This window comes from Phodopus roborovskii, unplaced genomic scaffold, assembly GCF_943737965.1.
Source record: "Phodopus roborovskii unplaced genomic scaffold, PHOROB, whole genome shotgun sequence".
Classification (NCBI taxonomy): domain Eukaryota; kingdom Metazoa; phylum Chordata; class Mammalia; order Rodentia; family Cricetidae; genus Phodopus; species Phodopus roborovskii.
This window is the reverse complement of record NW_026126540.1, coordinates 13,677,082-13,704,722: the sequence shown is the minus strand read 5'-3', so window position 1 is coordinate 13,704,722 and position 27,641 is coordinate 13,677,082. Positions and strand designations below refer to the sequence as shown.

Sequence of the window (27,641 nt, the reverse complement as noted above, 5' to 3'; positions counted from 1 at the left end):
GGAAGGAGGTTCCTGTGGATCATTCCCTGTGTCTGTGTCCAAATCTCATTTTTAGAAGGACCTCAGTCATGAGATTAGCACCCATCCTAATTCAGCATGGTTGTAGCTTAACTTGTACATCACAAAAGACCCTATTTCTAAACGAGGTCTGACTCATGGGTGCAGGAATTAGGAGTATAATATACCTTTTTTTTTTTTTTTTTTAATTTTGCGGAGGGGGCATGGTTCTATTTATAGTTTTGTTACAATATATGATATAGGTCTTACTCTGTTTGGTGTAATTTTTGTTTTTACTTACTTTTGAGACAGGGTCTTGTTCTGTAGCCCAGGCTGACCTTGAATCTTCCTAGTTTGGCCTCTCCAGTCTAGGGTTATAACACACACATATTTCAAAAAGATGTGTTTTCTGTATCTCACATCCTTTGAGGGAAATAATTCATGCTCTGGCTACCTTGCTTTGTACTCTTGGTGTGGAGTTTGAGAAATAAGGTATTCTAACCAGGCAAAAAGCACCATGAAACAAAGTTTTGTCACCTTCTAAACATAAGTAGAAAGCAGTTGGCACTTAAAGGAGTGGGTTTTCACTTTTTTTTTGTAGATAGGTGCTATCCCAGAGGCCTTCCTGAGGTGATGAAACAGACAGAGCTTGAGGTCTGACCTCAGGCCTGTCTCATTCCAAAGCATCGCATTGCCATGCTTGGTGATAACTTCCTCTGGGAATATTCCAGATGGCAAATGCCAAAATGCTAATTGGATATTAAACCAAAATTTATACATTCTGATTCTCTTCCCCCCTTTTATTTTCTCTTCCTCCTCCTACTTTTTTTTTAAGACTCTGCAATCCAAACCAACCTGGAAACCACTGTAGGTCCTATGCTGGCCTCAAACTTTAAAGTGTTGGGATTATAGCTAAATACCACACACCAAGCACCTTCCTTCTGTGTTTGTTTATTTCAAGACAGGGTTTCTCTGTGTAGTCCTGGCTCTCCGGGCACTCACTCTGTAGACTTGAACTCAGATCTACCTGTCTCTGCCTTCTGAGTGCTGGGATTAAAGGCCTGTGCCACCCACTGACCAGCTCTAGCTCTTGTCTAATTGAAAAGGAAGATGAATTTAATAAAATGTTATGATGGTTGTTGAATCTGAGTTCTAGAGATGTTAAGTCTAACTGAAATTTTAACTGATAGTCCTCAAGAATTGCTTTGTAAACTTTGCCACTTTGGCAGAGTGTAATCTTGTGAGCAATAGGGATTGTATAAAATACTCTAAGGAGGCTAGGCTAGGTTTTTTCTTTTCTTTCTTTTCTCTCTCTCTCTCTCTCTCTCTCTCTCTCTCTCTCTCTCTCTCTCTCTCTCTCTCTCCCTCCCTCTTCCTTTTCCTCCCTCCCCTTTAAGTCCCAGTCTCACTTTTTGTAGCCCTGGCTAGTCTGGAACATGCTCTGTAGATTATTAGGCTTACCTTGAATTCACAGAAATCTGCCTGCCATGGCCTCTTGAGTGCTGGGATTAAAGATACGTGCTATCATACCTTGTGGTGATTAAGTCTTTGTTGCTTTTTTTTTTTTTTTTTTTTTTTTTAACTGTAATAACTTCGCCCTGTGTTAGGATTATTACACCTGGCAGCCTGGGGGCATGTGGCATGTCCCATTGGCCAGGCCTTCAACATGGGCTGCCTCTGGACTGAGGGCAGAGGAAAAATGGTTTCCAAAGTAAATTTGCCACAGTGTTCCACATCTAGAAAGCATATTGGTGAGAGAAGGGACGACCAAAACTTTCTATTTTTCTGCAGTTGGGGTTTAAGAGAACAAATGGCTTCCCCCAGAGAACGTGCTTAGTAACTGCCATTGCCTGAAAGAGAAGGACTGACGGCACACAGCTTCTCACAGACTCTAGCCTTCTCACTCCCGGGAGACAGTGGCTAGCACTTCGGAGCTCATATGTGTGCCAGGCTTGTATGAAGCTTTTACATTTTTTATGTGAGCCACACAGCCAGTTTGTGAAGTCAGCAATTATACATTGACTACTCAGAATGGAAGGACGGAAGCTCTTGGGTTTGAATCCAGCTGCGTCTGACCATACTTACACAGTCTGCTACTTTGACACTGTCCATTTGTCACTCCTTTGTCCACCTGTCTGGTTGTCGCCCACCCCATCACTGTCCTCCCCCATGTCCTACAGCAGAGTCTGCCTGAACAGTTGGCACCCCTTCTGCCTCAGACACATCTCCTAGATTCTGCTTTAATCCCTCTCTTCCCTGCCTCTGCTGTTGGTCACTGCAGCCTGCAGCAAGCATCTTGGCTCACTGAGCATTCCACTCCCACCTCCGGATTTTCTTAGGGCAGTCAGCTATCTGATCTCTTATCAACCATCTGCCTTCCTTGGCTGCCTGGGCCTGCCCCAGCTTCCCAGGACCGGTGATGGGGGTGGGGGCCAGTTCTCTGGTTTCCCTCTCCTCCTTTCCTGTGTTATACTCTGTTGTGTGGTATTCACATTAACTGTTCATTCTTCAAGTCTGCATTTAAAAGTTGCTTTAAGTCCTTAGTGCCAACTCTGCCTCTCTCACACCTTAAATATCACACACTTTTGGAGACAGGGTCTTACATTATAACCAGACTGGTCTCTCTCCTCAGCAGACTCCTTGAGGCCTGTAGATGTGAGCCTGAAATGTGTGCCTGGCTCTGAGACTCTTGGATCCTCCAGCTTCCTTTTTTTGAACTTCAGACAGTTTGTAGTTATATGTAACTATTAGGTTAATAACATCCCCCACTAAGCCTTGAACTTCATGAGGACAGGGATGCAGGCATTTGATTAATTATTGATTCCCTACTGCAGAGCCTCGAATACAATACAGACTATGTGTTGAATGGATTGCTAACCATATGCCAAAAGCACAGGTTGTAAACTGTTCCTTTCTGTACTTTATCCTTTCTGATAGAATTGGTTACTGCTGCACAGACTGTGTTTTCTTCTTCTTAATGTCTTTTGCTTAGGAACTTGGTAGTATTTGCACAGCCACTTTCTGACTGGCACACAGGCATACTGGCTGGAAACTGCATTTGCCTGTGAGGACTCCAAGCATTGAAGATAATCTAACTTTTTTGTCTTTTGAATCCACAGTTGGTCATGTTCAGAGTTTGATGTGAGTGACATCCGCCTGATAGTGTACCAGGACTGTGAGAGGAGAGGAAGACAAGTCATGTTTGATTCCAGAGCCGTTCAGAAGATGGAAGGGGCAGCAGTTCAGGTATGAAATGCTGATAGGCCTCTAGCCCTCTTTGATCACTTTGAGCTGTGTTGTGCAGTGCCAACAAGGATTCAGATGAACAAACAAGTATGGTAGGCCAATGGTGGACTATTGTCATCAAGAGAGATGCATTTCCTGGTGATTGTAATCTGGTAGGATTGTGTAAGCAGTGAGCATAGTAAGAAATACGTCACTGAGATTCATAAAGAGCTAGAGTATTTGTCAGAAAAGAAGGTCATTCTATTCTTTCCTGATTTTCTCATAGATAAAGATGCCAAATGTGGCTCATGCCTGCAATCCAGCGCTAGATAGGCTGAGGAAGGAAGATGGTTCTTTGGGGCTAACCTGGGCTACATAATAAGACCGTGTCTCAAAAACCAAAATAAATCAAAGATATTTTGTAACATAAGGTCAAACAAAATTAAAGGCCCTCACTGTAGAGCCCTAATATGCAAATGTACTCTGTCCTCTTACTTCTTCTGATCAAGGAACCTTTCATTAATTTCCCTATGGTGGGAGGGGGAGGGACTTGGGATAGCCAGTGAAGACAGGAAAAAAATCTTGACCTGCTTGATCCAGACCAGGAAAGATAAAAATAATTTGAGAGGAACCTTACCCTCCTTGGTTTCTGTGGATACCTCTAATCTGTCTCCTGGCTAGACCATTCAGTTCAATCTTTGTTCTGAAATAAATCCAATGATAGTTACTCTTTTCTTGTTTAATTACTTGCTTCCCATACTGACCAAACTCTGGTAGCCTACAGGCTGGGGTTAAGTAAACTGGACATTTATAGCATGGCCTCTGTCTCATGAGGGCCCATAGGCATTTTCCAGCTTTATTTCTTAGTGATGGTTTTGTGGGGTTGTGCGGGCTTCTGCCTGCATGTGGGAGGCAGAGGACAGCTCTGTGGTCTCCCACCTTTTTGTGGATTCCAGGGATCAAACTAAGTCACAAGACTTGTGGGACCAGTACTTTTGCCTACTGAGCCATCTCGCTGGTTCTTGTTTTCCAGCTTTTGATAAGAATCATTGTTCGCAGGAAGGAAATGTTTGGTTGAAGGCAGTTGAGCCAGGTGGATATGGCAGTACTTAGGGAGGAATTCTGCCCGACAGCTAATCATTACACCAGTGGTTGGGCTTGTTAGGTGGGTGGAGGAGAAAGCTGAGAAATCTCTCAGATGATTCACATACGTTTTAATGACAGATTGGGATCAGGAGCTTAGGTGAGGCAGCACTTGATCCTTTGTTTGCCGGGCAGGAGAGGGCTCTACACAAGTGCTTCTCACAGATGGCGGAGCTCCAATCTCTGGAGCTGCTGATGGTGGCAAAGTTAGAGGAAAAAATGATGGGGGGCGGGGAGCTGGAGTTGTTATATCTGAGCAGGGATAACTTGATAATCTCTGACATCACTTTCTTAGAAGTACCTATTTAATTAAAAAAAAAAAAAAAAAAAGCAGCTTAGGCTCAGGAGCATTTTTGTAGCTTGTCAAAGCCTGTGGGAGAAGCCAATTGGTAGCCCATTCATTATACCAGGTACTGTTTGCAGCCATGCTCATTGCCCCATACTCTTGCTGTCTGCTCACAGGTGGGACTTCCCTTTGCCAACTTTCAGCCCTCTGAGAGACTGATTCTGGCTTACTAAGTGGCGCTAAGTAACAGCTGGAGCTGAAAGCAGGATGCTTAGGATTAACCCTGTACAACTTCAGAGTCCGTCATTGCTGTAATCTCTCTGTGGAGCAGCACGTTGTGTGTTTTCTTTACATTCTAATTCAGCCCCTTCTCAGCCTCACCCCCTTGATAAGCACAAACATCATGGGTTTGAATCAGCAGCTGACTGCCGGCATGTGCGTTAGATAATGCACCAGTGTGACCGTCACACCGGAAATTAGATAAACTGCTGTGGTGTTCAGGTTTCCCAAGCAAAGGCTGCATAAGAACGGGAAAGGGAGGCAAAGGGGACTCAGCAGAAGTCATTCCTCATGGAAGCTGCTGCTCTATAGGGAGTGTTCCATTCTGGAGGCTGCTGAGGATATCTTTATACCTTTATGTCACTGTCATAAAGAAAAATTAGCAGTGAACACTTTAGGGAATATAAAGTAGATAGTCCTCCATTACCTCTGACCTTTACAGACCACATTCCCATCGCATGATCTGAGTGTGGCTTGCAGTAGCTCCTGCTTCAGGGTTTGGCTTTCATCTTTCACAATTCCATCCTGGTGGTTTCCTTCCCTGCACTTAAGGAGTGCTAGAAGGAGGATGAAAAACGCAAGCCTGCCTGCCCAGTTTATTGGTCTCTCTTCTCTCTAATATTTAGCTGGTAAAAATTTGAATGTTAGTGGACATTTTTCTCTTCATCAGTTCCATATGTTAAGACTACATAATACCAAAATCTTCTAAAAACTAGAATAGGGAATAGTTTGTCTATGACTTTATAGTACACATTTAAATGTAAATACAGACTATTTAAAGAGAGTAAGCTATGTCTGCCATCTGTCTCTCTGTTTTAGTCTGTCTGTCTGTTGTGTCTTTATTTATGCAAACACCTTGCCATTCCAGACTCCCAGCAATGATACTTTTGTCTTATGAAGGGAAATTAAACAGAGCTTTTGGTTTTAACCTGTTGCAGGCATCTGAATGTTTTTTTTTGTTGTTGTTGTTGTTGTTGACAATTTCCACTGTTGATAAAGCCAGACATCCTTGATGATCCTTTGCTTTGCCTGCTGTTTTTATCCCAGAAAGCAGAGGATGTCCCTGTTAAAATGTCAGCCAGGTGCTGTCAAGAAAGCAGGAGTGTCAGCAGCACCATCAGCAGCATCAGCAGCAGCATCTCTTCCCATAGCTCTGGGGGATCCTTACAGCACTCTAAGGAGCAGCTTCCAAAGTACCAAGTAAGCCATGTTGTCTCTAGAACAACCATGATAAATGTGGGCTCAAACATCTCAAAGGAGGTGCTCTTGTTTTAATTTTTTGTTGTTGTCGTTTGATTTGTTTGTTTGTTTGTTTGAGACAGCTCTCAAGTAGTTCAGGCTGGCCTCTAACTGGATATGTAGCTGAGGATGACCTTGAATTTCTGATCCTCCTGCCTTCACCTCCCAAGTTCTGGGATTTCAGGTATGTGCCATATCAGGCTTGTTTTGATTTTTTTTGGGACACTCTCCCTGTGGTGTATTAGTCTAAGCAGGCATGGAACTCATCATGCAACCCATGTTGATCTCCAATCTTTTTGTCTTAGTCTCCCTAGTGCTGAGATTACAGACATGTACCACAATAACCAGCTTTCCATACATTTATTTTAATGATTTGTTATTTGCATTGGTGGTTTGCTTGCATGTATGTCTGTGTGAGGGTGTCAGATCCCCTGGAACTGGAGTTACAGAAAATTGTGAGCTGCCATGTGGGTGCTGGGAATTGAACCCAGGTCCTCTGGAAGAACAGCCAGTGTTTCTAATCGCCAAGCCATATCTCTAGCCCTCCAGATTCTCATTTTTTAAACCTGTACAGAATATTATCTCTACTCTTGCTAGTAAAACAAGGTGATGGTGATTACCAGCGGCCACAGGTGAATAAGCCTTGAATTTTAAGAGTTGTGTGGTACATTTGCCCATATTTTACAGCAGTAAAAGGTAGTTGAGAATCCCAGGTGGCACATGGTTTTTGTATCAAGAAAAGGTAAATTATAAAACAGAGAGGGTGAGTGGAACTTACTAGTAGAGAATGTGAGAAATTGGTTATCTCTGTCTGAAATGAAGTCTATATGAGTTGTAACCAGAGATGAATCCACTGTCTATTAACAGGACCAGCAAATTTATCTTTCCTCTTTTGTCATTATATAGAAAATGAGAGAGAGAGAGAGAGAGAGAGAGAGAGAGAGAGAGAGAGAGAGAGAGAGAGAGAGAGAATGTATGTGTGTGTTTGTACTTAGCTATGTATATTGGCATTTCAGATATTGGGAAAATTCAAGAAAGTGTATTGAGGAAGATTCCTTTATTTTTTTCTTCACACTGAGAGCACACTTGCCGAGTCTGCCTGTTGGGCTTCAGTCAGGCTGTACTTGTGTGCCTGTAGCATACTAGTTTGTTTCACACCTTTCTTTGACTTGTCCGTAGGATGTTAGTCAGCATGAATGAGCACAGGGTTCTCAACTCTCTCATATTTACATTATGATTCAAAACACTGGCAAAATTATGGTTATGAAAGTGGCAACAAAATAATTTTATGGTTGGGGGTCACCACAACATGAGGAATTGTTATAAAGGACCTCAGCATTAGGGAGGTTGGAACCTCTGCTCTAAGACATTTTATAGCTGAAAGGGAGGTGTTGACCTAGAATAAGTCATAAGGGATTTTCTTGTAAATAACAAAGCAAAAGAATGATGGAAATGCCTGGTGGGCCAGAGTGTTCTTCGGGGAGCAGCTATATTCAAAGAGTGATTTGAGAAGAACGGATTCAAATAGTAGGAAGGTAGTAGTGTCAAATAAGATGTTGGTAAAGGAAATGAGGACGTGTCTGCTGGATTTGAGGAAACATGGAGTATGGAGTCATCAGAGCAGACAGGATCAATCAGGCAAACCCCGGCTTCTCTGTGTTCAAAAGCTGGCATTCAGTACCTCAGCCCTTCAAGTAAAAGATGGTGAAAAGGCACGAGAAGCTGGTGGATGTGTTTTTGACATAGTCTTATAAGATTTTAGAGCAACAAGATCTCCTTTATCTCCCAGATCCTCACAAAGTCCTATGTGCACACGACCATAGCAGTCAGTTTTCTTTGCTGTGGTAAAGTGTCATGACCAAGGCAACCTACAGAAGGAGTTATCTGGGTTTGTGGCTCCAGAGGGCCAGAGCGACACACCTGGCAGCAGGAGCAGGGAGCTGGGGTCTTACATCTTGAACGTCAAGCACGAAGCAGAAATCAAACTGAAAATGGCAAGAGTCTTAACTCTGAAAGCCCCTCCCCTAGTGACATGCTTTCTTCAGCAAGGCCACACACACATCCCAAACCTACCCAAACACCAACTTGGGACCGAGTGTTCAGCTCTCTGAGTTTATGGGGGAACATTCTCATGCAAATGACCACAACTAGTAGTTATTTAGTTGAATAACACTAAACCAGGTTTCTTTGCAGGATCTGCTACATACCTAAAGAAGAGAGAGCCTGTTTCTTTCACAGTTAGAATTTATAAATGGAGGATGGATAGTCTTTTGTTGTGTGAGCATGTTGTATATAAGGAAGAAATAAAAATAGTAGTATTTGGGAACTATAGTAGGTGATCACTGCATAGATGATGATTGTGAGATGAATGGTCATGACAGCTCACCCAACCAGAGACCCAAAGATTAGCCCGCAGAGCTTTCTATTGCATTGTTCCATGTTGTCTTCTAACTGAGTCTTATTTCTTGTGCACAGTACACGAGACCCGCTTCCGATGTCAACATGCTGGGGGAAATGATGTTCGGCTCTGTTGCAATGAGTTACAAAGGTTCCACCCTGAAGATACACTACATACGGTGAGGTTGCCCCCATGCTGGCTGTGAGAACTGGAATGCTGATGCTGACTTCTTAACTTAAAAAGCACATTTCTCCCCTCTTGTTTTTCTTTTTCTTTTAGTTCTCCTCCGCAACTGATGATTAGTAAAGTCTTTTCTGCTAGAATGGGTAGCTTCTGTGGAAGTACAAATAAGTAAGTGTGGGGTTTTTTTCCGTCCCACCTTTCCTATGTGTTCGGGCTGTGTTATCTTCAGAGTGTTGAGTTTTAGTTTCTTGCTCAAATAATACCTATAAAAAAATCTGCCCCACTCATTTTTATGAGTAATTCTAAATTTCTTAAGGTGAATAATAATTTCTGATTTAAATGAATTCATTTTGTGTGTTTATTGAAAATGCTTGGGTGTGTATGGGAGGGGGGCAAAGAAAGCAAACCTTGAAATGAATAGTAACATCTTAGGAATTCTTTTCTAAGGCAGAATTTGAAAATGAAGAGTGGTACGGAGGGTGTCAGTTACTGAAGTACCACTAGAGTTTTATTTCAGATTATGACATGGTTACCAATGCAGTTAGTTGTGTAGGGAGTCATGTGGACTGGCCATTTCCAAAACATCTTTTGTTTTGCTCCAAAAAATTCCTCCCAATGTACCATCTTTACTCCCCTTGGTAGATGTGATATTTTATTTGCAAAGGAAAACTCTGAGTGACCGTTCAGTTGTTGTCTGTAGTTGGGAACCTATTAAAAAACAAATTAGTTAACCTCTTGATGTTCTCAACCGCTCCTCTCCATTCCCATCTCCATTCAGCCTGCAGGACAGCTTCGAATACATCAACCAAGACCCTCAGGTTGGAAAACTGAACACAAATCAGAACAGTTTGGGTCCTTGTCGCACTGGAAGTAACCTAGGTAAAAATGAGACACTCAACAGAGTGCCCCTGACTGCTACTGTTGGGGGTGTGTTTTTTGCGTTTTGTTTTTGTTTCTGGTTTTGTTTTTTTGACGTTATCTTTAACTTATGTTCATTTGTGTGTGTGCCTTGCGTCTTCTGTGTGTCCAGCTCTAGGTCTGCTGCCGGCGTGCAGCAGCAAACTGCTGCAGGGGGTGTCCGAAGGAGGACCGCTCCAGCTCACCCGCAGTGCTTCTTTCTTTGCAGGTTTGTGTGGAATGCTGAGCACAGTGTAGCCCACACACAGTAAAACTCCTATGGGGGTTCTCAAAAAAAAAAAAAAAAAAAAAAAAAAAAAATCCTTCATTCTTCTTTAGAAACCCAAAGGGCTCTTCTGGCAGGAGACACTAGTTTCACATGTGGCTGGAGTTGTGCTGTTTTGAACTTCCACCCTAGAACCTCTCTGTCGTGAATGTTTCTGCTAATGGTTCAAGTGTGAGCTGGTTTTGATCTGAACTGAGCCCTTCGTGTTTCTAGGAGAATGAGTTTCTTCTGATTTTTCCCTAGGCCTCCTCTGCTGCTGTGATCTGGTTCTCTTTGCCCGTGCCATCTTTTACCCATTAATTCACCTGCATGGAGTTTCTAAGTCACTCTAGTAGGAGCATGGGAGGGCTCAATCAGGGCTCCTCTACCCCCCATCCCCTATCCCCCATTAACTTACTTAAATACAGGGTCTAGTTTCCTTACAGGTGTAGTCATCTTGATAATTCTGGATATTGTCTGAGATGTAACTGGCCCTGCCAGCAGAGGCTTTTTATGTCTGTTGTAGCGTGATTAACAAGTGTGAGCAATCTTCATGACTAACTTGAAGTTGTGAGGAAGGCAAATGGGATTTTTCATTCTATTCCTTTTCATACCCTGAAATATATTAAGCATCATAGTTTTCTGATGCCTAATGAAACTGCTCTACTGTCCCAGCTACTTAGACCAAGTATAGCATGTCTTCATAGTGCCTTTAAAACTTGGGACATAAACATGTTTCTGAAAAATGCTAGCAGGTATGATGTTCAGTCACAACAGTGATTCCATGTTCATGTAAACTTTACTAGAACACAATTCTCATCTGCCTTTCAGCCCAGTAAGTCTATAGCTCAGTCAGTCTGAAGCCTTCTAGATATGTGTGCTACCTAAGAGTGTTTTCCAAGTTTATGCCAGTTCATGAGTTTTTCTGAGTAACTATAATACCATGTATGGGGAAAAGAACTGGAGGGAAAAACTGTTAGAAAATTAATGTTTTCTGTCTGCAGAAAGAGTAGGTTATAAACGAACATTTCTAGATTTATGGAATGATTAATTTTAACTATTTCTCTTCCTAAGCTGCCTACAACTATTACTGAAACTAAGTACAAAGCATTTTGAAAATATTGACTGTTTAAATACTATTAGAGGAAATGGCTACACTAGAATGCTGATTGTATTAACTGCATGGATGGTTTATTGCACATGTCATGCGGAGGAGTCTGCAGGCACCAGCATGAAGGCAAATGGCTTGTTGGTTTTGCTTCTTCATTTCTTGTTATCTTTTTATGTAATTTGCTACCTAGTTGATCTCTGTTATATATTAGGCCTCTCATCAATAGCAGTAGCCTACTTTGAAATCTAAAATTTACATGAAGTCATTTTTTGGATGTCTGTCTTTGCAGAGCCTGATAATATTTTCCTTGTGTCTTTGTCTTAGCACACAGCACGCCAGTTGATATGCCAAGCAGAGGGCAGAATGAAGACAGGGACAGTGGCATCGCTCGATCAGGTACTTTCTTTACTGGTTTACAGGTTTAAGTAATAAGGTAGGCTATCTATATGGAAAGCAGGAAACAGGTAGTCCTTGATTTCTGTCCTTCCTTCCTTTTTCTTTCTTTCTTTTCTCTATATTCTAAGTCTTATGCATCTGAGAATGTGAAACTTTAATGTTCAGCATCTAGGAATGATTATGCACACAAACTAGTTTTATCTAATACTCAGATTTATATGAGACTGATAATTTCCTTCCAGCAGGAAGCTTCGTTGTGCCACTTATACTAGGAATTTTCTTGCTGCCTGCTCAATAAGGATGGAACAGGCCTGTGGTCTTCAGTCTACCTATAACAGTGGGAGATACCACCAGCTGACTTGCTCACCCTTTCTGTCCTATGATGCTGTTCTGAAGCATATATATCTCAGTACCCTTCTCTGCTCACTTGGAGCCCTAACCTTGCCCAATACTGCCTTTAAAACCCCTTGGTTTCAACTTTCCTGTACAAATCAGCTCTTGAATTTTAATTTGTGGTTTTAGATCTGAGGTTTGTTCCATGTTTCAAGGATCAGAAGGGCTATAGGCAGCCTTCCAGTGAGAACCAGGAATGTCCTACTGGAGTGTCCTGTGACATGAAACTCCTTTGTCAGGGGCCCATCAACTGAGTGACATTAGGCTCAGGTCTTGGTATCTTTCCTCCTATCTTTTCATCCATTTATCACTACCTGTAGCTCCCAGATTCTGTCTCAAAGTCCTGTGTTCTTTCTCCGTGGTATCAGAGCCCTTCATCCTCACCCTGTTCAACTCTGTTCCCCGAGTCACTAAAGAAACAACAGGTGCTGAATTCCCTCGTTTGGTTTATATGTGTTATTAATCCAAAGGATTTTATTCATGGTCAAAATGGGGATCTAGAAATAATAGGAAATGTTATAACTTTATTAAAACCTTAAGTTTGAGCTTGTTCCAGGACAACTAGAGCTGTTACGCAGAGAAACCCTGTCTCAAAAAACCAAAGAACAAAACAAAACAAACAAAAAACCCTCTTAAATTGATTGAGATAAGGTCTACCAATCAATCCATAGGTAAAATATCACACAAAAGCCAGACTCAGTAAGTTTTATTTATAGGGAAAATGAAAGGGCCAGCTTTAGTCTTTTTATAAGTCTTTATAGACCCTTCATTCTTAGAGCCCAGATTGTGGATAAAGATATTCACTTGTTGAATAACTCTGTTGGTGGTGGCAGGGACAGAGACCCAGCTCCATACTGTAACCCATAGAACCCATAGCAGCCCAGGGAGTTCCCATAATCCTTTAGGGACCCTGACTCAAGCAAACCCAGAATTGGTGTGCTTCAACACAGAAAAGAATTACAGAGTAAGCCACTATGAAGCAAGAGTTGGAGCTCATCAGAAGACATTTTTAGTAGAGGTTTTAAGCACAAGGGTTGAGAGGATTAGGAATTCATTGGCTAAGAATAGAAGGTGGCTGGGTGTGGGTAGGCTAGTATTCTTACTTCCTTTCTAAAGAGTGATGATGTTCATCTGTAATCCCAGCACTGGGGAGGTTGAGGCAGGAGGATTGAGAGTTCAAGGACAACTCAGACTGCATAGCAACAGATACTGTGTCAAAAAATTATGTGCCTGTTTTACCCCTCATATTTAGAAAATTTTGGAAGAGAGAAGTTTTAGTCTCCCCCTGCTGGATATGATTGGTAGAACCCAAATTTTTAGGTTGTGTGTGTGTGTGTGTGTGTGTTTATGGTGTTGAAATACACATTACATGTAAATTTGTCATCTTAAACTTTTTCTGGGGGTATGACTGTAGGGAAATTATGTAGCTCAGGCTAGCCTGGAACTTGAAATTACATAGTTAAGCTGGCCTAGAACTCAACAAGACCCTTCTACCTCTACATGTCTAGTACTGAGGTTATAGGAATGTGCCTGGCATAGAATCGATTATTTATTATTTATGCATTCATTTGTTTGTTTATGGGGAGCAGTGAGCACACTATACAGATGTACAGACGTGCTGTAGGAGTTTCTGTCACAGTCCAACTTGGGTGTCATTTGCTTTCTGAGATGGAGTCCTTTCCTGTGAGGTGGGTCTTTCTGATTTGGCTAGGATGCCAGTGAACCCCAGGGGTTCTCCTGTCTTTTCCTCCCCAGTGACAGGATTATAATTGCATACTAGCAAGCCTAGACTTCTGTTTGGTCTCTGAGTAGCCCCCAGCCTCTATGGAATCTACTGTAAATGTATAGCTCAGGGATACTGAGCACAATGTGTGCATTATAAGAACTCGAGCCAGGACTCTCACATTTGAAATTTGCTTCCTTGCAGCTTCTCTAAGTAGCCTTTTGATCACACCCTTCCCGTCTCCAAGCTCCTCTACGTCCTCTTCCAGCAGCTATCAGCGCCGCTGGCTTCGAAGTCAGACAACAAGTTTGGAAAATGGCATCTTTCCAAGGAGGTGAGTTACATATTTCCTCTGGCTAAGGAAAGTGCTCATGTAAACAACTTACGAAACCTGGCAGGGTTATCCTTGCTGTTGTCAGGAGAAGACCTGAAACTTTGTGATTAGCTCCAGGTCAGCCTGGAAGTTTACAAGTTCAACTGTTAAGGAGATAGTAAATTAGAGCTAGGCAGGCTGGCCTGGAATACAAATATGTAGCCCAGATAGGGCTCAAACTCACCATGCTTTGCCTCTGTTCCTAAGTGTTCCTAGGATTATGTGTATGCTGACACTATGTGCAGCTGAGGGAAAAAAAAAATCTTTTTATTTAGAAGATACTGGAAATGCCCGGATAGCTACACAATGTATGTGCTAGATTTGTTGGTAACTTAGAGTATCTCTCTTTAAGCCAGATTCCTTACAGACATAGTTATAAGTAATAAAGGATTGGACAATCTCTTCCCCTCGTTACAGTGATTTCAGTGTGGTATTTGAGGCATAGTCCCTTTGTGGGACTTAAATTCTTCGACTAAACAGGGATGAATATGAGTATAGATAGAGACAGCCTCAAGGTATTTCCTGCCTTTGTTTCATTTTGGTTTTGAATCTGAAGTGTATTTAGTTGTGTTCAAAGTATAGATTTGATGCTATACCAGTAGTAGCTCTATACCAGGCCCCCCCTTTTTTTAATAGCTCTAAAAATTTAAAGGGAATTTCCAGATGTCACTAAAATATTCGTGTCAATTGAGTTTGTAAATTGCCCAGTAATCACTGTGTTTTGAGAATCTGTGAAGATGGCTCAGCCATGTGCTTGTGTTAAAGTAGGGAAGATGACAGTAAACAGGTGTCAAGAAAGATCAACACATGATAAACACCACAAAGGTGTGAACTACATTGGAACTCTGGAGAAAGAAGCATGGTGGTGGGTACTCATGGAGGCTGATGAGGAGCCCTGGAGAAAGATAAGCTGAACAATGAGAGCAGGAGGTACCTCTTCTGCTCCTCTGGAAATCCTAGAGAGCAACATAAAAAGGTTACAGCCGACCCGTAACTGAGCCGCCACTCATTGGTGCATTAGGTTAGTAACAGGTTCAGCCTCGGTGTTATATTGGGGGGTAAAACTAGATAAGCAAGTCAGGTGGTCAGAAAATACTTAGTATATGCCAAAATATATAACATTGGTAGGATGTGTCTATAATCCTAGCACTTGGAGTTTGACACAGTGCAAACTTGTGTCCAGGAACAGCCTGGGCTACACAGAGAGACCCTGTCTGAAAAAAAGCAAAACTTGTCCTCTCAAGATAGCTCTATCCTGGAAGAAGAGAACCAAATTTCTGGAAATTCTCCTTTGACTTCCATATGTATACATGGCACATTACGCAAACCATATACACATACAAAATAAATGATATTTTTATTTGGGACATGGTTGCTACATAGCCCTGGCTATCCTGGAACTCACTATGTAGACCACACTGCCCTCAAACTTAGATCCACCTGTCTCTGCCTCTAAGGCTGGAATTAAAGGCCTGTGTGCCACCATGCCTGGCATTTTTTTTTTTTAAATGCAGATAAAATATAGGCCAATGAGACTTTATTTGCATCATTTTAGCACCTGTTAAGTTGGTACCATTCCATCCGCACTGCCCCTCTTCAGCTTCTGAGGTGGGAAGAGATGGATGCAGAAGACCACCCATAGAGACTCCTCTTCATTGTAAATTCTTATCATTCCTTCAGATTTATGTCTGAAGCTCTCTGTAGCATTTCCAAACCTAGACCTTTGACCAGACCTAGACCAGAAAAAGACCTGGAATTGGGAACTGTGGGTAGTCACTGAGTCTCCACCTAATTAAGTGTCCATCTTACCTTCGGGAAGCCTAGTCACATAGTCATGGGACCAGGGCAAAGTGAAAACGCCAGGTCCCTACTCGTAAGACAAGAAAAATGCTAGTAAAGATACTAGAATGCAAAGCTTGTGTTTTAAATATTTAACTGGAAATATAATAGTGACATATAATAAATAACAAAACTATAAATTATAAAAAATAACATTTTGTGTTGTAATTTGGTAGAAAACAGTACCCTGATTCATTCTTAGTATTTATGTTTTACTCTGCTAGTGTGACTAACCTGGAAGGGGAACACAGTGATTAGGTTGTGGATCTCAGCCAGTTCTGGAGGAAGATGCTGTGAGGGTACAGTAGCCTGCCTCCCTTTCAGGGGTTTCCTCCTGTCCTCTCATTCCCACTCTGTTCAGGGGCTGACACTGACCTGGAGCCTGAGTGCTGGGGTTACAGATACACACTGCCAATCTCGGCTGAGTGATTGCTTCTTATACTATGAGAAGCTCTCACTGCTTCTGGCTCTGAGAGGAAGTACATAGTAATTAAGAAATCCCCCTGTCCTACATGGTGGTGTACACTGTTAATTCTGACACTCGGGGCAGAGACAGCTGAATTTCTATGACTTCAAGGCTATCCTGTACAAGTTATAGGCAAACTAAGGCTATATGATGAGACCATATTTTTTTAAGCAAAATTTAATTTTAAGGTAAATAGATCAAAAATTTATCCTAAGAGAGTTACAGGTCATTAGGAATGATATAGTGTCTAAATTTAGGGTGACTTCACTCTGACTTCAAGCCACCTACCTCATTGTGCCAGGTGGCAAGCTTGTGGTATTTAGGCACCTAGGTAGGGGTGTTACACATCCTGCAGCTAGTAAGAGCTCTGCTATCTGTGGGGTTAGAGGAGCCTCGGGCATTTTATCCCTTAGGTAAAACCACCCAAATCCCAAAGGAGCCAGGCATGGACATATGCCCCCTCAGAAGCCTTTTGATTAGTAAACTGAAGGAAGTTTTCAGTGAAATGTTCTTAGAATTAGGGTGTTATGTTTCTTAGGTTCAATGTCAGTTCCAATCTGACCTTAACAATAACTGTGCTAATCAGTTATAGTTTGTCTATATGTAGTATTTTAAGTGATTATGATTTTTGAAGTACGTACTTAACATATATAAATATAATTTTAAGTGTAACAAAGCACAATTTTAACGTTTTTAATTATTTTATTTTTTGAAGTAGAGTCTAATTATGCAGCCCTTGAACTCATCTTGGTCCTCCTGCCTTGCTTCTATTGAACATATGGACTACCATGCCTCCTCTACCTGATTTCTCTATATGGAAAAGAGCTAAGTGTGGAGCCATGGTTTTTCTGTGTCTTGAAATGTGTTGGCCTATCTGTGTGTCCAGGTCTTTCCTGTGGTGCTGCAGCCATTACAGTGCATCTGACAGCATGAGCTGGTGGAGCTGGTGGATCAGGCTGGGTGGACGTCTGGTTACTGCTGATATCCAGCAGTCTAGAATGGCAGCGACAGATATCCTAGGTCATAACTCTAGCATCCTTATCAGAGAGCTTTCTGTTCCCCTGGCAACCACCACTCTGTTTCTGTAAAATGGCTTGAGCAGCTTACCTGGTGTCCTACAGAGAGGGTGTGAAAGTATCTGGTTACATAACCAGTTCATTGATGCATTCTCAAGCATCCTTTATTGTGGAATCATACTTAAAAAATAATTCAGATTCTGTCTTAACTGCTGAGCCATCTCTCCAGCTGATAATTTGGATTCTTTATGACTTGATTTGTTCCAGTTTGAATAGTTGATTCAGGACTACAGACTGCAGCTCAGTGGCTTTAGACTTTAGCAGAGATCTGTAGTAAAGCTGGTAAGGTCTAATTTCTGTTCAGCGAGGAAGGTTTCACAGCAGTTCAGCAGGTGGCACTCTCTGCTATGCTTAAACGACAGCTGGGATGACCATCGTGTAGAGGGGAGAGATGGGGATGAATAAAACAGAGCCCAGTGTTGATTATACTGCTAGAGACCACCTTGGCTTGAGGAGGAATGGAGTGATAATGATACAAGCAGTTTACTTTTGGGAAAGAAGAGAACTAGAACATTTAGCAAAGAGGCAAGTTTTACACTGTAGCTGAGAAGAATATTTTGTTGCTTTTTTAAAAAACAGGGTCTTGCGATCCCAATCTGTCCTTGAACTTGAGTTCAAACCTACCTCCTCAATCTACCTCAGTCACTTGGGATGGGATTATAGATGTGTACCACCACACCTGGATAGATTTTTTTTTTTTTTTTAAATATGCAGACCAGAAATAAGCTAGTGCACAGAAACAAGCTTTTAATACACGGCCTTTACAACAAAGAATAGGAGCCTTTAAAAATATCAGATCCCTTCTTGTGTGAAACTATGTGACATTTCAGTGTGATTCTCAGAGCCTTTTCTGGTGATTGTGATCTGGGGTTTCTCAGAAGAGCAGGTAGCTTGCTGGATTCTTGGTACATTTACATGACACCCGGAGATCAGGAGCTGCCATGTCACTCATCCTCTCATCCGCCATCTGAGGGATGTTAAGGAATGCAAAAACACATACCTCAGAACCAAGAACAAGGTGCTTTCCCCCTTCTAAACAGAGCTTTAACAATGCAGTATCAGATGTGCAGATGTTAGTAGAATCCAGACATAGTGTAAAACTTAACAGGATATTCTAGACTGTGAATAGAGCCCTGTATGATGGTATAGTTGGTGACAGAACTTGCTGTCACATAGCAGGCTAACTACACTCATCTGCAGTTGTAGAACAGAACAAACTTGTTTCCACTCTTGTGTTAGTAACTACATGGTAACTCTGTTGGCTTTTCACAGTACTTAAATAAGAGTTGTGGTTGAACTATAATCGCATTATCCCTAAGACAAATTGGATATATATTAGGAATTTATTAGCTCTGTAGTTCTTTTATTTACAGAAGCAGTCTCTCAAAAAGGATCATAAGTTCTTTGAGAACTTGACTATAACCGAAGAGAGTTGAGCCTTTCTGCTTAGTGGATTTCTCAGAGTGTTCAGTCGGTTAATCACTTGGCTTCATCAGAGCATTTAAAGGAGTAACTTCATCTGCTGATTTTATAGCCTTGGGGAAGATGCTAGTTAGTGATGAAACTTGATGTCTGTGTAAACAGACTACTCCACAGGACTGGTCTTTTCACTCTCTCATCCATTCTTACCTATCAACAAAAACCAAGGACCTATTTTGTTTGTTTTATTTTCTAAGTACACCTCTGCCAGAGAGTGTGTAGACATCAGAGGACAGCTTTCAGGAGTCACTTCTTGCCTTCTATGTTGTTAAGGTGCATTTCTCTGGTTTCTTCTGTGTGTCATGTTCTAGGCTAGTGAGCCTGTGAGTGTCCCACCACCAAGTCTTCTGTTCCTGCTTCCCATCTCACAGTGGGATTGCAGGTGTGTGGGTACTCCTACATCCGGCTTCTTCTGTGGCTTTCTGAGGTGGAACTCAGGTCACCAGGCTTGCACAACCAGCACTTTTACACCCTGAACATCTCTAGCTAGAACCTGTGCTTTGATTAAACTGGTGTCTCAATCAAAAGAATGAGAGTCAAATGTTTAAATTACCATTGGCTTTCATTTGAACTTCTTTTGATGGTAAGGTGATAATGTGTGGCAAGTGGACATACTGTCGGTTTTCATGACAAAGGAGACGATGATGAATCTGCAGTAGATCAATGATTCTCTGCAATGGCTTCCTGAGTATCATCACATGGCAAGACCACTTACCTTCAGTGACTCAATAATGCATGGCCACTTTTCAAACTTAATTTTCCTCCAGGTCAAATGATGAAGCATTTAGCTTGGCTGACGAAACCTGTAGTTCTAATCCAGCCATAGTTAGAAGGAAGAAAATTGCCATCAGCATCATCTTTTCCTTGTGTGAGAGAGAAGCGGCACAGCAGAACTTCCAGGACTTCTTCTTCTCCCATTTCCCCCTGTTTGAATCTCACATGAACAGGTTGAAGAGTGCCATTGAAAAGGTAAGAGACAGGGTGCAGCTCAGCAGTTAGAGCACTTACACAGTGTGTGTGTGTGTGTGTGTGTGTGTGTGTGTGTGTGTGTGTGTGTGTGTGATGTATGTGTATGTAATGGGGTACTGCTCAGGGGCAGAGCACTTACACATCATGTGTCAGGGATGGGGTACATGCAGCTCGGGCAGAGCGCTTATACAGTATATGCAAGGGATGGGGTGCAGCTCAGCGGTTAGAGCACTTATACAACGTGTGTGAGGGATGAGGTGCAGTTCAAGGGTAGAGCACTTACACAGCGTGTGTGAGGGATGAGGTGCAGTTCAAGGGTAGAGCACTTACACAGCGTGTGTGAGGGATGAGGTGCAGTTCAAGGGTAGAGCACTTACACAGCGTGTGTGAGGGATGAGGTGCAGTTCAAGGGTAGAGCACTTACACAGCGTGTGTGAGGGATGAGGTGCAGTTCAAGGGTAGAGCACTTACACAGCGTGTGTGAGGGATGAGGTGCAGTTCAAGGGTAGAGCACTTACACAGCATGTGTGAGGGATGAGGTGCAGTTCAAGGGTAGAGCACTTACACAGCGTGTGTGAGGGATGGGGTACATGCAGCTCAGCGGTTAGAGCACTTATACAGTGTGAGGGATGGGATACATGCAGCTCGGGCAGAGCGCTTGCACAGTGTGTGTGAGGGGTAGGGTGCAGTTCAAGGGTAGAGCACTTACACAGCGTGTGTGAGGGATGGGGTGCAGCTCAAGGGTTGAGCGCTTACACAGTGTGTGCAAGGCCCTGGGATCCATTCCAAGCAAACATTTAAAAAAGAAAATACAAGGTAATAAGTTTGCAACCTACTGACAAACGGGGGGAGAGATTTGTAGCCAAAGGTGGGCTTGTACATATGTGTCAGATGGCCTGCATAAGGAAGTCAAAACATACCCTGGAGTGATGATCCTTAGGATTTTTAAGGCTAGAGACCAGACATTAGTTGCTGCAGGGAAGGAAGCCACTGCTTCTTGATGAGAGGAAGCATCATTACTGTGGATGTTTTCAATTTAGTATAACACCATTGTTCATTAGTGAGCCCCAGCAGATCAGTTATAAAGGAATTTCTTCTCAGAGAGTAATTTGGCTCACTCTTCTTCCATGAAGGCCATGATCTCCTGTAGGAAGATAGCAGAATCGAGTCTCCGTGTCCAGTTTTATGTGAGCCGTCTGATGGAAGCGCTGGGAGAATTCAGGTAAAGTACAAGGCTTTGAAAATCCAGCAGGATATTATGAGCAGTAGTATTGCCAGCTGCCATAAGACTATCTCTTAGAAGAATTAGGGGACTGGCAATTTTTAGTCATTTTAATGTCTCTACCCATGAGGACAGATTAAGTAAAGTCAAACATTGAGTAACAGCACCGAGGAATCTTCACTGTGCCTGACAGTTCTTAATAGGATTAGTTTTTTTTTTTTTTTTTTTTTTGGTTTGTTGTGTTGTTAGGGTTTTTGTTCATGTTTTGTGTCTGTTTTGACATATGGTCTCACTGTGTAGTTCTGGCTGACCTAGAACTGCCTACTAGACTGAGCTGGCTTCAAACTCATAGAGATCCACCTGCCTCTGTCTCCTGTGTGCTGCAATTAAGGCATGCATTAATTACCGTGCCTGGATTAATGGAATTGTTTCATCAGAATGAAGTTAGTGGTTCCATGTCTTATGTCTGTTGTCTCATAAATGCTGAAGGCAAAGCCTTTTTACTCTTTAGAGATGTTGAAACTTGGGTTCAGGAATGCTTCTTGTGCTCCAGAGCTCAATGAGAAAATGTGTGCATGTCATGGAGACCTAGCTCTCATCTGCCAGGGCAGATCTAGTACACTTGATGTGCCTGTGGTCCATGTCCTGGTCAGTTTCTAACTGACTGACCTCTGTCTCCACTAATCATCTATGGACACTGGTTTTCTATAGCTCCTGCTCCCAGAGTGTAGGGAGCAAGGTAGTCTGCTTCAGGTATTGGGTTTTCTCCCACTGTGCTCACTCATCTGAGTTTCTTAGAGCCAGCCTCTCAGTGGGGAATACAATCTCACTGCAAAGCCGCTAATGAGTAAATGATCCGAATAGATGAGGGGTTTAAAAAAAAAAATTACATTTCCTAGAATGTTAGAGCATTTTTTGCTGGTGAGCTCAGTGCTGCTTGAAGCAAATTGCTACCTTTTGTGAACTCCTGCTATAGAGAAACTGTCGAGGTTGTTTCATTTTTTGAGAAGTGCCATGAAGATGATGAGTAAGCTGTCTCTCCTTGGAGGGCCAGCACTAGGTTTGCATATGGCTTCGCTGTGGCTACACTTAAAGCTGACTTGTGCTGGAGGGTCTGGATGCTAATCTAATCAAAGCACTACTCTTTAGGGGTGAAAACCTGAAAATAAAAAGTCAGATGTTGTATACACTGAAGAGTCTTACACTTATTTTGACAGTGAAACCTCCAGAAACAGACAAAATAATGTACTAATATTTAGAGACATGAAGGTTTTGCTTGTTTGTTTTTGTGTTGTTTTTAAGATAGGTTCTAACTGTGTAGCTCTGTTTGTCCTGGAACTCACTATGTAGATCTGGCTGGCCTTGAACTCACAAGGATTCACCTGCCTTTGCCTCCTGAGTTCTGGGATTAAAGTTATGTACCACTATGTCCGGCTTGAGACATGATCCAACTACTGTAGTCATCTTCACTGCCTTATTTTAAAGATATGCTTTTAATTGAAATAGAATTATGTCACTTTCCACCTTTCTCTCAGGTACCCTCCTTATAGCCCCTCCCATGTCTTTTCCCCACTCCTACACTCTTTAAGTTGACACTCTTTGATTATTAATGATATATTATTTGTATGCACAAGTATGTGAACACAACTTGCTGAGTCTGTTTTTGTGTAACAACTTTCAGGGATGGCCACTCTGCATTGGACAAACAGTAAGGATGTTCATCACTAAAGATGCTAATTCTCTGCCCAGCAGTCATTAGCTGCCTACTGTTCTTAGGCTTAGAACTTAGAGACATTTTCTCTGTTCGGTATTATCATGTCTATATTTATTGCCATTGTTCTGGACTTGTTTGTTTAGCCATTTCTAGGAGTGACTAGTTCACTGAGGACATACTCTGGCTCTTGCAGTCTTTCCGACCCCTTTCCATAATGTTTCCCAGAGCCATAGGTGCAGAGCTGTGATGTAGATTATCCACTAGGGCTTGCTCCCTACCATCTGTTCATCTCTATGCTGTCTCCAATTGTAGAGTCACCCTGTTCCCTTCAGGGTTTCTTTGTGTAGCTCTGTAGACCAGGCTAACCTCGAACTCACAGAGATCCATCCGCCCACCCCCACCCCCCATTAAAGACATGCACCATCACTGCCTGCCCTGAGTCACAGCTTCTTAACTAAGTAGTTTTTGAGGTGTGAAGTTTTTTTTTGTTTGTTTTCTGTTCTTGCAAAGGTAGATTTGTGCTCTGTCCTGATTCCTTTAGGCACGCGGCTACATAGTATGCTGCTTCCTCTGTTTTGATTTGAGAGAAGTTTGTGTTACTCCTTTAGGGCTGGATTGACTTAAGGGCCTAAGTAAGTTTTTACACTCTGGAAAAACACACGTGAGCCATGTAGCTTATAGCAGAGCCTGCCATGCCTGAATTCCCATCCTGACCTTGCCATTAAATGTGTATATATCTGTGCCCATTACTCAGTCTCTCTCTAAGCTTCTGCATTCAAAGTTGGCATATATTACAGTGAAAAAGAAGAACCATTGTGCTAAAACAAGTTGGGTGATTTAGCAAGCCAGAACATTAATTAGAAACCAGTAAAGTTGAGTCTCCTAACAGTGTCATTTTCAGTGTAGCATGTGCTTTCTTTGTCCTTTGTATTTTTGTTGTTGTTGTTTGATTTTTCAAGACAGGGTTTCTCGGTAGCTTTGGATCCTGTCCTGGAACTCACTTTATAGATCTGGCTGGCTTTGAACTCAGAGATCCTCCTGCCTCTGCCTCCCAAGTACTGAGATTAAAGATATGTACCACCACCTCCCGACTGTCCTGCTTATTTTTATGCCCTGCCCTAACCTTATTGTAGATAGTCTTACTATGTAGATACTCCTACTATGTAGATAGTCTGACTATGTAGCTGTGGCCGCCTCACATTCTTAGTTCTCTGGCCTATGTCTCTTTAAGTGCTAGGATTATTGGTATGCCCAGTTCTTGATCTGCATTTCTTTATTGTAAGAATGCTTCGTGGAGCTGGGAATATAACTCAGTGAAAGAGTGCTTGTCTAGCATGCAAAAAGACCAGGATGTGATTCTTAGTATCACAAAAACAAGTAGTATCGAAAAATGACTGTATTCTGCCCTACAATCCTTACAGTTTTTTAAAGTTTTTATATATAGGATCTCTCTCTCTCTCTCTCTCTCTCTCTCTCTCTCTCTCTCTCTCTGTGTGTGTGTGTGTGTGTGTGTGTGTGTGTGTGTGTGTGTGTGTGTGCGCGCGCATGCTATATCCTGTATTTGCTTTTTCGAGGCAGGGTTTTTCTGGCTTTGTTGGAGGCTGGCCTGGAACTAGCTCTTGTAGACCAGGCTGGTCTTGAACTCACAGAGATCCACCTACCTCTGCCTCCAGTGTGCTGGGAGTAAAGGTGTGTGCTACCAATGCCCTGCTCTTAAAAAATATTTTTAAAATGAATATAAATTTTGGGAGGACATTATGAATTTTTTTTTAAATCTTAAAAAAAATTTTGTGTGTGTGTGTGTAGTTCTTGGGATCAAGCCCAGAACTGTGTGTATTATAGACAGGGACTATATCACTGAGCCACATCTCCATACATTGTTTTCTAAATGAGTGTTTTCTATGTAAGGGATGGTGTGCTTTTCTTTTAAGGGTTTCTATACCACTACTTAACTTTGCTATTGTCCTGCAGAAGCACTCATAGATAATGTGTAATTAAACGAGCATCCATTCATGTGTCCCAATAAAACTTTACTTTACTTACAAAAACTATAGTGATCAGATTTGTGTGAGCCATAGCTTGCCGCCCGTGTTAATTTATTTATTTTTAATCCCTTAAGGAGTACATATGTCCAAATTACAGTATTTGGCTTTATTCTTTGATACTAAGATATTCAAAATAACTGACAGTTTGTCCCTTCTCTCTTCCTGTAGAGGAACTATCTGGAACTTGTATTCGGTTCCAAGGATAGCTGAACCAGTATGGCTTACCATGATGTCCAGCACGTTGGAAAAAAACCAGCTCTGCCAGCGCTTTCTCAAGGAGTTTATACTTCTGATTGAGCAAGTCAACAAAAACCAGTAAGCATAACCCCAGTGAGACTTCTAGGCAAACCTTGAGCCAGTATGTATTCTGCACAGGGCATGGCCTTGTCCTGTATTTGACTAATTCAGGTGTGCTTTTGTCCATTTTCTCAAGGTTTTTTGCTGCCTTGCTGACTGCGGTGTTAACCTATCACTTGGCCTGGGTACCAACTGTCATGCCTGTTGATCACCCTCCGATTAAAGCCTTCTCGGAGAAACGTACCTCTCAGTCAGTGAACATGCTGGCCAAAACACATCCATATAATCCTCTCTGGGCACAGCTGGGTTAGTACCTCATTTGACTGTTCAGAGAATATATCTGATGAAATGTGGTGTTTGTGTGTGTGTGTGTTTTGGGGGGGGAGGTGTTCTGGAAATTATAGCTTGTGCTGACTTTCCAACCCTGTCATTCAAGGATTATCTCTTGCAAGAATGAGACGGGGCTACAGATTCAAATTAATAGGCTGCTACCCTCATTCCTTCCCCTTACCAGTAGCTTTGTTTTGCTCTTTTGAGACAGTGTAGGCAAACTGAGTTCTCTATTTCATGGAGGCTATTCACCCTGTCATGGTTTCCCTAACTATTCTTTTGACCAGATAATTCTTTTGTGGTTGAGTTGTGATGCAGCAGGGGAGGGCTGCCTTACATCTTACAGGTTGTTTAGCAATACTTCTGACCTTCATTCACTAGATCCCAGTACAGCTGCTCTCTGCCCAAAGTCATAACCATCAATATGTCTTCAAACATTGCCAAACTTCCCTGGGAAGAGGGGTAACCAAAGGAACTGGAATGAGAACCACTGCCTGTAGGATGGTGTGGCTCGGGGAAGAGAAGACCAGGGGAAAGCACCACACTCCAATCTCAACATCTTCCTGACTACACCGTGCATCCGATGTCTTCTCTGTCACTTGGTCCTTGCAGTTGATGGCATTACTTCTTCAATCCATGCGTGTAGGAATGGTGTAGGAATCTAGCACATCGTAGGTGAGGCTGGTGTTACATACCTGGACTCATTCTAAGTGAGCATTAGAGTGACAAGGTATGATGACATTGCATTCTGTCCTGCCAGTGCGCTGGAACTCAGAGTCAAGTCACAGCCACTCCGGCCTCAGTAGTCAGCTGCCTGGTGGACAAGGCTGATCAAGCCGTGATCAGTTCACTTGAGAACATTGTAGTGCTTGGAGAAGAGTGTGCAAGGGATGTGGGAGTGAAGGTGTCCTGGGCATGGATATGGGGCCAGAAGCTTGTTCTTGGTTCCTTTCTGCTGGCATTCACTTAGCTTTCCTGTGCCTCTCCCTTCTGTGTGTTAATGATAGTACCCGGGGCCTCGTATATGTGCCTAAGCAAGCACTCTGCACATGTCAGAAGGATTGGGGTAAGGACTCAGTTGCACGAAGCACCTTTGCTCTGCATGCTGTTAACTGAAACATGCATTGCAGGGCATTTATAGAGGGAGAAAGGGGATGAATGACGTTTTCCAGGAAGGCTTACTTGAGGGAATCTCCAAATGGTAATTTAGGAAAAGCAGTGGGCTGGGGAAAGCACTCTAGTCCTAGAAAGCAGGTGTTTCAGTAACTGAAACAAAAGCTGACGCCGTGACACAAGCCGTGCTGTTAGTACCTTATACACATACTAATTGGCGAGATTCTCACCCGTACCTGTTACCGGTGTCCTTTTTTATAGCAGTAAAAATGCTTTCTTGTTCTTACGCCCATGAGACACAAAAGAAGATACAAGTCTCACAGGGTAAGTAATAGGTATGTTTTTAATGAATTAACTAAAGAATTCGTAGAGAGTAAAACCATGTTAGACTGGGAATGACCGAACATGACTTATCCCTGGACTTGAGAGGCTGAGGCAGGAGGATTATGAGGTTTAAGCCAGTCTGGGCTATTTAACCAAGGTGTTGTTCCCCCCCCCCCCAAAAAAAAAAAAGGCACAGTGCTTTACATTTTGAAGCTTGGTAAAAGGAACAGTTCAAAACTTGTCACCTTGTTCAGGGTTGAGTACTGGCTCTTCTTGAGGACGTGTATTTCGCTGTTCTCAAGGGAAGACATACTTTTCAAAGTGCAGTATTTACTTCTCAGGGGGATTGGGCTGTATATTAAGGAAATACAGTGGTCTTGCTTCTCAGTCGACTTTCAAACAGTGGTAATTAAACCGCATGCATTTAATTAGATAAATGCATTCAAACTCAGGAGTACTTCTCCTGGGGGACTGAGCTGACTGGGAGCCACTGATTCCTTGTGTTCATCAGAACAAGGCAAAAGCCCCTGCTTGTAGGCTTGTTCATTGCTTGTCACTGGAGAGACATGCCACTGAAGGTTGTCTTCCTGAGAAGAGTCCTTCCAAGTTCTGGTGTTGATTGGAGTGGTTTAGGAGGGAATGAAGCCTTGCATAGGGAATGCATCTGACAGCTTTGTAGAGATAAGTGTGAGCGATGAGGTCTCCATTATCACAAATGATGAAGACATTTCCATGATTAGTCAGAGGATGCACTTAAATTACAGTTGCTTTCTGTGTGTCACAGTAGGCAGAAAAAGGTAAGCTCTGGGGACTAAAGAGCGATGGAGATGTGATTGTAGTCTAGTTTCCTGAGTAATAA

General features: G+C 42.4%; 1 protein-coding gene across 1 annotated transcript in view; it reads left to right on the top strand.

Annotated features, from left to right (window-relative positions):
- The window catches only part of Fnip2 (folliculin interacting protein 2), a 95,651-nt gene that overhangs the window by 42,184 nt on the left and 25,826 nt on the right, over positions 1-27,641 (top strand). The window contains exons 2-12 of the mRNA XM_051199434.1: positions 3,117-3,243; positions 5,978-6,130; positions 8,645-8,745; positions 8,847-8,918; positions 9,529-9,629; positions 11,348-11,419; positions 13,740-13,869; positions 19,536-19,737; positions 20,871-20,959; positions 24,887-25,033; positions 25,152-25,321. Of these exons, the coding sequence (XP_051055391.1) occupies positions 3,117-3,243; positions 5,978-6,130; positions 8,645-8,745; positions 8,847-8,918; positions 9,529-9,629; positions 11,348-11,419; positions 13,740-13,869; positions 19,536-19,737; positions 20,871-20,959; positions 24,887-25,033; positions 25,152-25,321 (1,364 nt within the window). The remainder of the gene's footprint in view (positions 1-3,116; positions 3,244-5,977; positions 6,131-8,644; positions 8,746-8,846; positions 8,919-9,528; positions 9,630-11,347; positions 11,420-13,739; positions 13,870-19,535; positions 19,738-20,870; positions 20,960-24,886; positions 25,034-25,151; positions 25,322-27,641) is intronic.